This window comes from Heloderma suspectum, chromosome 5 (assembly GCF_057233095.1).
Source record: "Heloderma suspectum isolate Gila_16-S chromosome 5, 16-S_ref, whole genome shotgun sequence".
Lineage (NCBI taxonomy): Eukaryota > Metazoa > Chordata > Lepidosauria > Squamata > Helodermatidae > Heloderma > Heloderma suspectum.
This window is the reverse complement of record NC_139462.1, coordinates 100893301-100907254: the sequence shown is the minus strand read 5'-3', so window position 1 is coordinate 100907254 and position 13954 is coordinate 100893301. Positions and strand designations below refer to the sequence as shown.

The 13954-nt window shown below is 40.1% G+C and overlaps 1 protein-coding gene across 1 annotated transcript in view; it reads right to left on the bottom strand.

Annotated features, from left to right (window-relative positions):
• ATP8A1 (ATPase phospholipid transporting 8A1) overlaps window positions 1–13954 on the bottom strand; it is a 127217-nt gene that overhangs the window by 32994 nt on the left and 80269 nt on the right. Inside the window, exons 22-25 of the mRNA XM_084856873.1 lie at window positions 12409–12548; window positions 8248–8386; window positions 7156–7220; window positions 3809–3981 (exon numbers count right to left, since the gene is read on the bottom strand). Coding sequence (XP_084712999.1) covers window positions 3809–3981; window positions 7156–7220; window positions 8248–8386; window positions 12409–12548 — 517 coding nt within the window. The remainder of the gene's footprint in view (window positions 1–3808; window positions 3982–7155; window positions 7221–8247; window positions 8387–12408; window positions 12549–13954) is intronic.

The following is a 13954-nucleotide window of genomic DNA, read 5'->3' as shown; positions in this document are numbered from 1 at the left end:
TGAATATGACGGTGGTAAATGACCTACTCTAATGCCCTAGGAACCTTGTCGACACCAAGAAGTTCGAAAACATTGATGTGGCTGCTGGCCTTGTTCTCAGACCACAGCCCTTGAATCGAGAGGTCCCCACAATGACCACCCCATCCTTGAAGAGAGGCATACATTGTAACAAGCCACGTTGGAGTTTGTTGTTTATTCGGATAAATATGGAATACATATTCCATGTTGGAGTTTGTTGTTTATTTGGTGGTATGGGGATACCAAGATGACTTGGTATCCCCATACCACCAAGAACTTTCCACAATTTGTTGTGATCCACACAGTCAAAGGCTTTAGAATAGTCAATAAAACAGAAATAGATGTTTTTCTGAAACTCCCTGGCTTTCTCCATTATCCAGCGGATATTGGCAATTTGGTCTCGAGTTCCTCTGCCTTTTCTAAATCCAGCTTGTACATCTGGCAATTCTCGTTCCATGAATTGCTGGAGTCTACCTTGCAAGATCTTGAGCATTACTTTACTGGCATGTGAAATAAGTGCCACTGTTCGATAGTTTGAACATTCTTCGGTGCTTCCCTTTTTTGGTATGGGGATATAAGTTGATTTTTTCCAATCTGGTGGCCATTCTGGTGTTTTCCAAATTTGCTGGCATATGGCATGCATCACCTTGACAGCATCATCTTGCAAGATTTTAAACAGTTCAGCTGGGATACCGTCGTCTCCTGCTGCCTTGTTATTAGCAATGCTTCTTAAGGCCCATTCAACCTCACTCTTCAGGATGTCCGGCTCTAGGTCACTGACCACACCATCAAATCTATCCCCGATATTATTATCCTTCCTATACAGACCTTCCGTATATTCTTGCCACCTTTTCTTGATCTCTTCTGCTTCTGTTAGGTCCTTGCCATCTTTGTTTTTGATCATACTTATTTTTGCCTGGAATTTACCTCCGATGTTTCTAATTTTCTGGAAGAGGTCTCTTGTCCTTCCTATTCTATTATCTTCTTCCACTTCCGTGCATTCCGCCCCTAACCTCTCGATCCCGAGTTGGCGTGGATTCACGTATTTCCCCTTCAGAAACAGACGGCATCTGTACCAGTACCAATGGCGATACCAACAGTGGGACAGCAATTGGTGAATCCAACAATGGAGGAGGAGTTGGTAAGCAAGGCACAACCTAGATTGGAAGGGTAAGTGTTTTCGACTCCCTCTTCTTCTTCTTTTGACCCTCAGGTGGCTGAGAAGATTGTGCCTTTTTGGACAAGTTTTTTTGCCAGAGAAACTGCCAGGGAACGGTCTGGAGTAGGTGGGTCGGAATGGCCATGGCAAGAGCCGTGGCTGACCGGGAAGGTGCAGCAGGTGCCAATCTTTCCTTATCAGGAGGCTTATCCACCACCTTCACCTTGTCTGTTTGTGGATCTGACACAGACGCCATAGATTTTTTCAGGGCGTCCACCGTTTTCAAAGCCTTTCCCCAGAGGATTGCCTTAAATCTATCAGTGTGGTTCTTCTGTGCCTGCTTGCTGAAGGACATGCAGTGATGGCATGCTTCAACAATGTGCCCTTCTCCCAGACAAAGAAGGCACAATGAGTGTCTGTCAGTGGGTGGCAGTTTACCCCCACAGTGAACACAATTCCGAAAAGGGGTCTTAACGGCCACACGTCCAAGGGCACTCTGCGATCTAACAAATGCCGCGAACCGAAATAAAAATAACTGAACATGAAAAATGTGAAAGGAATACTAACAAGAAGAAAAAAAAAAGAAAAACAGAGAGAGAAAAGAAACAGGAGTTTTCCTCAGCAAAATCACCAACAGCAAGAAGTCCCTTTGATTAAGTGCTGCCACAATGACGGTCGATGAAGAACTGAGGGATTGAGCGGGAACCATTTTGAATGTGTGTGGAATTTCAGGATAATTTGTTTCACTTTACTCAATGTAATTTAGTTCTTCTCTAAAATAATGTCATGTCTACAGCAATATAAACACAATTACTTCAGTTTAAGTCCCAAATTTAGGTCTCTCATCTGTTAACCTGTACTGTTCACACTGAAGCACAGTTCACAAAAACAGCAGATGCGGTGGTGAAATTAGTTCTGGTATGTACCATTAAAGGTATGAGATCACATGACTGAATGGCCCTCTTTGTAAAAAGTTTTCTGAAAACAGAAAGCTAGCCTTCTCCCTGACATGCTAGTTTTGTAATAGCAGGGATTTTTTTCCCACGGGGAAGCAACTATACGATTTCCCATCTGTAGTCTAAAATGAAGCCCAACTTTACTATGTCATTTGCTGTTTGATGAGCTAGGTCTGGCAGCAGAGGAATAAACAGTAGTATAGACTTCACATTAAAGAAAATGTATCCCTAGTTCTTAACTGTTCATATAAAGCAGGATAACCTGCAGTCCTAGAGCTGTATGTGGCTCTCAGTCCAATTTCATACAGCCTTTGGCCTAATCTCAAAAAAGCCCTCTTCAAGTGATCAGTTCAAACCTCTGGTAAGAGTGATGTGTTCCATTCCCAGCAGCCTGTGAGGCAGGGAGGAAGAGAGAGGGACAGAGAAGGTGATGTCAGAAAGAGAGAGAAAAGATCCTGCCCTCTTTTGGCTCTGATCCTGCCTACCACTGACTTTGGCTCCACCCAGTGCTGGCATGTGGCCCCCTCACAGTTTAACCCTGAGAGAACGTGGCCCTAAAAAAAAGGTTGCTACCCCTGATATGAAGATTACAGGAATAAGGCTTCCCTTCTTCTTTATGTGGTGACTCTGAACACCACAGGGAATCGTTATTTCCATTGAGGGAAGCAGAGCAAGAAACAACTCTAGAATACTCCACATGGTATCACTGAACACAATCTTGACATTAATATATGTGTTACGTAATTATGTCCTTAAAATGTTTGTGACAAATTCAGAAGTGAAGCACATCCACTGAAATAACTTCTGCAGAAAAGAAATTGCTGTTGACTATTTACCTAAATGCAGTTGAAGTCACTTAGGGTGCAATCCTACCAGGCTAGGCGACCTGCATTGGCGATCCAATGCAGGGCAGGAGAAGGCAGAGTGGGGGAAGCGGTTGCCAGATGACACATTGGATGTGCTGCACCAGCATTTCTGCCTTCCCCGCCCCGGAACGCCCCCCGGAATGTCCCATTTTCACTGCTCTGCGCTCCTCTTCCAAGTGTGGAGCACGGGGCCATTCTGAGCTGCCCGTGAGGCAGCGTGGGAGGGGAGGAAGGTCAGTTCTCAGGGAACTGACGTATCCTATGGCTGTCTAGCCACTGACTAGCAGCCATAGGATTGCTCCTTCCAGGTATTTAGATACAGAATTTGTTTGAGGAAAATAAGATAAGTAATCCTAGAATATTTGGGGGAAGCTGTCAAATCTAGTGATACAGTCAAAATGAAGTTTTTCTAGGCCTTCATTCCCTAACATGGATCATTAGATCATAATGCCTACTGGGTTTGTATAAGCCTAAATCAAAAGGACCTGACTACACGTGACAATAATCATGTAACTAGCAATTGTGCAAGTGTTGTTTGTTTAGTAAATAGCTGCAAGAGATCCCATTCCAGATCCCATCCCATTAAATGTTTTATACGATGGTGTTATATAGTGGTGTAGTAGCTTATAAAATTCTGTCTTTCTTCCATGCTGGCTGGACTCTTGGCAGCTGTTGTTTCTTGAAACTCCACTCCATAAACTAGTTAACATCATAAATTAAACAAGAAGCAAAAATTTATTTTCTTCTTGGAGATAAATACTTCATAAAAATTGTATGAATATTTTGTACTGAAGAAGAAAAAGCTTTACCTGCAACAAATAACAGCTTTACATGACAGAGCCAAATCCAGAAAATACTGCCTTACACCAAAAGTCAAGGCATACTTCAGTGTTTTACCATCAATAATAAGGGCAAAATCATTCTCCTTCCTCAAAGCATCACCAAGAGTGCTGCAATGATGGCTTAATGTCTCTCTTGTTGCCTGTAAAATATCACCACCAAAATGACACATTACTTCAATTCTTTTGAATAGTTTTACACTTCTTCCTATGTGCACATAATATTTATTGAGAAGTTTTCTATCCTGCCTTATCAGCATAGCTATCATAGCAGTTAAAAACATAACTAAAAACAACTATAAAACAAGAAAACCAATACAAAAAACCATCATTGTGATTACTAAAGAACATAAAAATGGCCAGTCCTTAAGCATATTTTGGAAAAAATGAATCTTTTAACCACCTTTAAAAAAAAAAAAAAACACTAACAAAAGAGTAGTTAAAGTGTCTTAGGATTCAATCCTATGTTTGTTTAGATAGAAAAAAAACCTTACAATTCTAGTTCTCCAGCCAGCCATGCTGGCTGGGGAAAGCTGGGAAGTGTAGGACTATTTTATGTCTATAAAAAGACATAAAATCATACACCCACTTTCCTGAGGCATAAGTTTTATTGAACTCAATGGACTTACTTCTAAGTAGATATGTATAGGATTGCATTGTTACAACGCAATCCTACACATGCCTACTCAGAAACACACCCACAGAGGTCAAATGTACTTACTGTCTGCTAAGTGGTATAGGATTATACCAGCCTTAAGAGTTAACTAATTCATATTAGTTAATGACATTAGGTGTCCACAAATTCTTCATTTTCTATTTTACTTTTAAGACACATTCAATGTTGGCTCTTTGCCCTTCTTTAGATGTCCAGATTGATCTGCTCTTCTTTCTAAGACTCTAAGTACAGATGGCATTAATCATGTATTGTTTCCTCCTGGACATTTTATTTTTTGAACCTAAAGCAGCTGCTAAAGCTGCCATTTCCAATGGGAGACAGGTATGTGTGTGTTTGGGGGCAAAATACTATTTGGAGTTGCCTTGGTATTGCCATTAATAAATAAATAAATTTATAATGACAAACAAATACAGAATTTAAATTTAACTGCTGACAGAGGATAGTCAACTTTTTCAATCGGTGTGTTTTATCCTTAAGACCTTCTTTGATTTCCTATAGACCTTGCCATATCAGATCTTATTTGTCACAATCTGGTTTCCATGATACCTAATATCCATTGTTTTCTTCCTTTTCCTCTCGGTTGCATGACATTTATCATTTTAGCCATGAATAGTATTGGTCCCAGGCGTCCTTAAAATTATTTTCCTAATCTATTTGAACTTTCTGTTCACAGATGTTGACCTTATGTCATCAATGTATGGCATTTCACTGTATCGGGGCCCAGATCAAGGCATTCATTTATCAAGGGCACCCTATTACTAAAAAGGATGACATGACAGTTGGTATGGAAATCCACAGAATTTCCAAATTTTAACTATGCTTGCCTTTTCCCCTTCCTTTACATTTTTATCTAATTGTACAATAAGAACATTTCAAGTTTCAAAGTGCTTCCCATGCATCATCTCAGTAATTCTTATAACAGCTCTGTCAGGTAGGCCAGTATTATTATCCCCATATTCCAGATGGGGAAAGGGGGTGAAGTTGGGTGAATAATGGCTTGCCTAAGACCATCTAAAAAGTTTGAAGCGAAGGTGAGATTTGAACAGACTCATAGGGTGAAATCTAATGCAAGTCCTACTTACGGGAGATCCACTGAAATGAATGGGACTTAAATTAGTCATGACAAATTTAAATCTCATTCATTTCAATGGGTCTACTCTAAGTAAGACTTATGTTGGATTTTACCTATAGCTCACACTCTTAGCCACTACACTATACTAGCTCTTTAATTTGTACAATTTATCACATTAGTCTTGCCTTAAAGCATTTTAAAATATTTTATTATTCATATCTATTATTCTTATTGTTGTTCTTTTTGTATGTCAATGAAGTTCTATAACTCAACAGTGCCCTCTCGTGGGCATATTAAGATTCAGCCACATTTAATCCCAAATTACGAAGCATTTGAAGTGTCAGTGGATGAATCAGAGCCTAACTAAATGTTACAAGGATGCATGGCTGTCACCAACCCATCTCTCTCCCTTGGGAAGAGTCTAGTAAAAGAAACCTATATGACACTACAACATTCAGTGTTTCCCTGCAAGTGAAAGCCAAAGAATTCAAGCTACAGCAGAAAACACTGAACACAGTGCTTTTGCATCACACACTTCTTATATTAAATGTTATTAGGGAGATTTGGGTCAGTGATAGCTACACTTCTTGATAGCATTTAGTGTAGGGCAGCTCTGCAACAGGTTGTATGAGGGGACTATGCTCCAATGAATGATGCTACATTTAGTTTGCCAGCTCATACTCTTGTACACTAATATGTATGTAAGAAACAAATGCTGTTATGAATGAATACTAATTTCAAGACATTAATTTCTGGATTGTTTATTGATTTTCTCTTTTAATTGGTTGGGATCAAATTTATTGGAGAGATGGAGACAATCATGATTGTAGTAACATTTGGTCCTTGCCTCTTGTATTATGGTTCCACTGGTTTACTGGGGAACTACATGGAGGTACCTCCACTGTTCTTTTGATAGATGCGGTTTCCGTCTACAGGGAAAACACGTTTGTCATTTGGCCTAAATATGTTTCTGGAAATTATGCAGTGTCAATGATAAAACTGAACTGGGCTAAATATCATGGCATAGTGTCATTCTCATGGGGCATTCTGTTCAGGAATGCTGCCAGGTTGCTACAGGACGTTGAACTGCCACTTGAAAAAAATAAAAGAAAAACCCTAGGCCACCTTGTATTTAAAGAGATAATGCACCCCATCCTCACCCTGACACACACACACACAATGTCTTAGAATTTCCCCTCCCCTCCCCCAAAATTGATTCAATCTTTGAAAGGGCATTTTCACCCCACCCCACCCCACCCAAAATGCAGAAAGAAGCTGGGCCAAATTATTCAACCCAGCACTAAATATAACAGGGTGAAGTACAGATGAGAAGACACTGTGTGAGTTGAGCAGGACACTTTTGATTCAGTTGGCTATCAAATAAAAACAAGTTGGCTACCACCCAACTAGCCATCAACTCCAGAAGTAAACCAGACAATTTCAGTTATATATGACTTGACAATCTGAATACAAATAGGTAATCCATGTTAATCTGAAAGGTTTTCCAGAGATCTATGCATTGTACATGATTGTTTATAGACATTAATACAAATTTTACATTATACTTACATCAAGAGAGCCTTCATTTATGACAAGTAGCCCCATGTTCTTTCTCAACAGTTTACATGAATGCCCTTTTAGAAAAAAATATGATTTTGAATTAAGATTATTCAATATCAGAACAATAATGTATCAAGATATGAGTCAACTGTGGTGTAGTGGCAAGACTGTTGGACTAGGAGCTGGGAGATCCGGGTTCTAGTCCCCACTCAGCCATGGAAGCTCACTGGGTGACTTTGGGCCAGTCACACACTCTCAGCCCAACCCACCTCACAGGGTTGTTGTTGTGAGGATAAAATGGAGAGGAGGAGGAGAATATAAGCTGCCTTGGGTTCCTTGCAAGAGGAAAAAAGGCGGGGTATAAATGCAATCAATCAATCAATCAATCAAGTTGAGATATGATACTATTGACACTAAAATTAATACATTGGTAACTCAGTGAAGATATATGCCATGCCCTACAAAGCCTTGTAGATGGTTAATCCAACAAAAGGAGTTTTCTGTGACCATTTAAAAGTACAGTAAACAAAACCCCTCAAACCTTCCACAAGCAACACATCTGTGATAGGATTAAAAAAAATTAAAATTGTTTTTACCATTGGTAAATATTTCAATTGTAATACACCATTCTGAATACCAGAGCTCTAGGGCTGCTTTACCCACTGAACCGACATTTAAAATAGTTACACTTTTTTTTTTGGACTGCGCATTTGAATGGTCAGAGAAAACTCCTATTGTTGGATTAATTAAAATTAATGTCAGAATTTTTTCCCACACCACTTCCTTGTCAGTGGCCATTTCCCTCCACAGGAGTGGTGGGCCAATTAAGATGGTGAGGCAGGGCCACTCTGAGAAGCTGCATCTCAGCTTGGTATCCCAGCTAGTAGCCAAAAAGAGGTGCTTTCCCAGATCTGATCACTGTATCTCCTGGCAACTTGGGAGAAATTTAGATCTATGTCAGAAAAAAGTAACATCTAAAGCAGCACTGTCTTGTCCCCAAGAAGCATATGAGCTTTTGTTGCTTTTTGTTTCTTTTTGTTTACAAATATTTAAAGTTTTAAAATATAAACATTGCATACAGACTTAAGTCTAACACATTACCAATGTTAATAGCAGTCTCTTGCTTGTCTCCAGTAAGGATCCAAATTTTGATATCTGCTTTCATTAGAGTTTCTATTGTTTCAGGCACTTGGTCTTGTAATTTATCTTCTATGGCTGTAGCTCCAAGTAACTGAAGATTCTTTGAAAAGAACATATCAGAAATTATCGTCTTCTTTTTAAAAAAAAACCAAATTTAGCAAAATAACTTTACACTAAATAAACTTTTACTTACAAGTATGTTCCATACTTTACAAAGGAGATCATTACCTTGTTGTGGTGCTGGAGCTTGAGCACCTCAGTGACGTCATGAGCTAAACCGTGAAGGGACATCCAAGACGGGAAGGTCATGGCAGAGAGGTCAGACTACATACAATCCCTGGGGAACGTAATAGCAACCCAACCCAGTATTCTTGCCATGAAAACTAAATGGATCAGTACAACCAGAGATATGTCGGTATACCATCGGAAGATGGGGCTCCCAGGTCGGAAGATGGTCAAAAAGCTACTGGGGAGGAACAGAGGATAAGTTCAACTAGCCCCAGATGTGATGACGCAGCTAGCTCAAAGCCGAAAGGACGGCTAGCAGCCGATGGTGTTGGTGGTGAACGACGAATCCGATGTTCTAAAGATCAACACACCATAGGAACCTGGAATGTAAGATCTATGAGCCAGGGCAAATTGGATGTGGTTATTGGGGAGATATCAAGATTAAATATAGACATTTTGGGTGTCAGTGAACTGAAATGGACTGGAATGGGCCACTTCACATCAAATGACCACCAGATCTACTACTGTGGACAAGAGGACCACAGAAGAAATGGAGTAGCCTTCATAATTAATAATAAAGTGGCTAAAGCAGTGCTTGGATATGATCCAAAAAATGACAGAATGATCTCAATTCAAATTCAGGGTAAGCCATTTAACATCACAGTGATCCAAATATACGACCCAACCACAGATGCTGAAGAAGCAGAAGGAGATCAGTTCTATGAGGATCTGCAGCACCTACTGGATAGTACGCCAAAAAAAGATGTTATTTTCATTACAGGAGACTGGAATGCTAAGGTGGGTAGTCAAACGACAGGTAATTCCATACCTGGAATTACAGGCAGGCATGGTCTGGGAGAACAAAATGAAGCAGGACATAGGCTGATAGAATTTTGCCAAGACAACTCACTGTGCATAACAAACACTCTCTTCCAACAACCTAAGAGACGACTTTATACATGGACTTCACCAGACGGTCGACACCGAAATCAGATTGACTACATCCTTTGTAGCCAAAGGTGGCGGACATATATGCAGTTGGTAAAAACAAGACCTGGAGCTGATTGTAGTTCAGATCACGAACTTCTTATTGCACAATTTAGAATCAGACTAAAGAGAATAGGGAAGACCCACAGATTAGTTAGATATGAGCTCACTAATATTCCTAATGAATATGCAGTGGAGGTGAAGAATAGATTTAAGGGACTAGATTTAGTAGATAGGGTCCTGGAAGAACTATGGACAGAATTTCGCAACATTGTTCAGGAGGCGGCAACAAAAAACATCCCAAAGAAAAAGAAAACCAAGCAGGCAAGATGGCTGTCTGCTGAGACACTAGAAATAGCCCAAGAAAGAGAAAGCAAAAGGCAACAGTGATGGGGGGAGATATGCCCAATTAAATGCAAAATTCCAGAGGTTAGCCAGAAGAGAAAAGGAATTATTTTTAAACAAGCAACATGCGGAAGCAGAAAAAGATAATATAGGAAGGACAAGAGACCTCTTCCAGAAAATTAGAAACATCGGAGGTAAATTCCAGGCAAAAATGGGTATGATCAAAAACAAAGATGGCAAGGACCTAACAGAAGCAGAAGAGATCAAGAAAAGGTGGCAAGAATATACGAAAGATCTGTATAGGAAGGATAATAATATCGGGGATAGATTTGACGGTGTGGTCAGTGAGCTAGAGCCAGACATCCTGAAGAATGAGGTTGAATGGGCCTTAAGAAGATTTGCTAATAACAGAGCAGCAGGAGATGATGGTATCCCAGCTGAACTGTTTAAAATCTTGCAAGATGATGCTGTCAAGGTGATGCATGCCATATGCCAGCAAATTTGGAAAACACCAGAATGGTCAACAGATTGGAAAACATCAACTTATATCCCCATACCAAAAAAGGGAAGCACCAAAGAATGTTTAAACTATCGAACAGTGGCACTTATTTCACATGCCAGTAAGGTAATGCTCAAGATCTTGCAAGGTAGACTCCAGCAATTCATGGAACGAGAATTGCCAGATGTACAAGCTGGGTTTAGAAAAGGCAGAGGAACTTGAGACCAAATTGCCAATATCCGCTGGATAATGGAGAAAGCCAGGGAGTTTCAGAAAAACATCTATTTCTGTTTTATTGACTATTCTAAAGCCTTTGACTGTGTGGATCATAACAAATTGTGGCAAGTTCTTGGTGGGATGGGGATACCAAGTCATCTTGTCTGCCTCCTGAGAAATCTGTATAACGACCAAATAGCAACGGTAAGAACAGACCACGGAACAACGGACTGGTTTAAGATTGGGAAAGGAGTACGGCAGGGTTGTATACTCTCACCCTACCTATTCAACCTGTACGCAGAACACATCATGTGACGTGCTGGGCTTGATGAAGCTAAGGCTGGAGTTAAAATCACTGGGAGAAACATTAACAATCTCTGATATGCAGATGATACCACTTTGATGGCTGAAAGCGAGGAGGAGCTGAGGAACCTCATGATGAAGGTGAAAGAAGAAAGTGCAAAAGCTGGGTTGCAGTTCAACCTCAAAAAAACCAAGATTATGGCAACCAGCTTGATTGATAACTGGCAAATAGAGGGGAAAAACATGGAGGCAGTGACAGACTTTGTCTTTCTAGGCGCAAAGATTACTGCAAACGCTGACTGCAGCCAGGAAATCAGAAGACGTTTACTTCTTGGGAGGACAGCAATAACAAATCTTGATAAAATAGTGAAGAGCAGAGACATCACACTGACAACAAAGGTCCGCATAGTTCAAGCAATGGTATTCTCTGTAGTAACCTATGGCTGCGAGAGCTGGACCATAAGGAAGGCTGAGTGAAGGAAGATAGATGCTTTTGAACTGTGGTGCTAGAGGAAAATTCTGAGAGTGCCTTGGACTGCAAGAAGATCAAACCAGTCCATCCTCCAGGAAATAAAGCCAGACTGCTCACTTGAGGGAATGATATGAAAGGCAAAACTGAAGTACTTTGGCCACATAATGAGAAGACAGGATACCCTGGAGAAGATGCTGATGCTAGGGAAAGTGGAAGGCAAAAGGAAGAGGGGCCAACCAAGGGCAAGATAGATGGATGATATTCTGGAGGTGACGGACTCGAGCTTGGGGGAGCTGGGGATGACGACGGCTGACAGAAAGCTGTGGCGTGGGCTGGTGCATGAAGTCACAAAGAGTCGGAAGCGACTGACCGAATAAACAACAATGTTCCATATATTCCACTGATATTTATTTTCAACTGTGTGCTTAGAATTAGGCATTATGTCTTGTATGCATGATTTGGAAAACGTTAATCTTCATTACAAATGTTTTTCTCATTCTTGTATTTATTTTTTCTGAGAGTAGCATCAGATGGATGAGGAGCATGAGGAAATCAGCTGAATCTTTCTGGTCTTGTTATAATTCCTGGAATTCGTTTTGCATCTTGAGGGAGATCATTCTCCCTTCTGCTACTCAGGTAACCATGGGCCTTAGGGCCTTTGACCAGGAGTTATATTTTTGAGGTTGAGGACATAGGCAAGAAACCTGGGAAGGGCTGGCCCTGGCTGGGAACGCTTCAGCCTTGTTTCAGGGCTAGACAGTCTATAATAGCTATTTAGATGAAGATCAAAGGGAACACCCAGAGGACCAGGGCATACAAATCTGCATTTGATGAAGTGGAATGTTTTAAACTGTTTTTGTGTGTGCATTTCAAATAAATACTTTGGCCATGTTTTTGTTTTCCCAAAGTAAAATTAGAGTATTCATCTACGTTATCATCTCTCTTTTAAAATTGTTTGATCAATTCCAAAATATGATAGTAAATGTAATAAATGTCTACATATTATCCACATAAACTTCAATACAAATTCATGATACAAAAAGAAGATATTCAAGCAACATACATCACCTACTTTTTCAATTAATTCATAACTTTCTTCAAGTTTTAGTGCTCTGTTTTGTATAGATGTTGCAGCTCTTTGATAGACATTTAGCCATTCTTGGTAGTCATTTTCTGTAATCTCAGCAACAGCAAAACAAAGTGTTCTCAAGCCTAAAGAAATAAGTGGCCATATGGTGTTCAATAATTATCAATTTCTTTACAGTTTTGGACTCATATAGCACCTCAAACAAAATACATCCTTTCTCATCTGAGTTTGCAGCAGGAATTGGAACTTGAACAGATATATGCTTTCTGAATCGATAAAATGCCATGGAAGCTTTAACCTTCTATCACATGTTGATATCCAGAGAGGTGGAGATACCCATGTTTAAACGATGGGTTAGTTGTGAATATGGGGAAGTGAGCATGATGCCTCCTGACCTCTCGACCATTTTCACTTTGTGAAATAACCCAGGAATGCCATGATGTACAAACCTGGCACTCTAGATTGTTGAGGGAGAAACAACCCATAGTTTTAACCCAACAACACACCATGGGTTAAAACTCTCAACAACCCAGAGAGGTTCAGACGTCATGGTGAATAACAGGAACAGCCATTCCTGGGCTATTTTGCAAAGCAGAAGCAGGTAGGAGCCAGCTCTCTAATTTCCACGCAGACACGACTACCCATGAGTAGTCATTACATGCATGCCAGGCCCTAGTAAACCCCAAGTAGTAGTGTCTGGACCGGTCATGAAGTCTATGCATCCCTTTCTTTTTTAAAAACACATATCATAATTCATGATTTAGTGCCAAAGTTAAGCTAATGTTATACATTTCATCCTAATGCACCAATACAATACAGTTTCATCCTAATGCTCCAACTGTTTACAGGTGACCAGGTACATCAAGAACCATGGAAACTTCCATAACTTTCCAACCTCATCACTCACCAGCCTAAACAATACAGTACTAAGCACAGGCAAGAACTTTAGAACAACATTGGACAAAACATTTATTCTTAAACATCAACAAAAAAGGTTTATTTAGGACAGACTAGAACATAAAATCAGTCATAAAAAACAACAGTACAATAATAGCTTGGTTACTTGGTTAACACTCTGAGTTACTTGGAGATGAAAAATGTTTTGCTTGGTCAAGATAAGTATAATTAATTGTAAAGAAAGTGATCACTCCATTGCATACAGAGTTATGTTCCTCTCAGAGAGAAGAGCCAGCCAGTCTGAAAGCATCCGGCAAGAATGATTAAAAGCAGCTGTCACCAAACTGCTAATCTCCAAAGAAAAATCACAAACTTCATTACAAGAGAAGAGCTCCTTGTTTGTGGTATAGTGAATGACTGAGTGTATCAGGTGGTTTTGAATCACCAATCCAAAGCATCTTGCTTACATTTCAAGCTTAATCAAAGACTTAGTACTTGTTCATACAAGCTCTTCTTCATTTGATAACTGCTGCATCAATTTGCAACTTACATCTGTGAATGGGTCTTCACAGATAAACACCACAGATAGAACTTTCATGTTCCCTCACATTACCTCAAACACAATGCTTTTCAA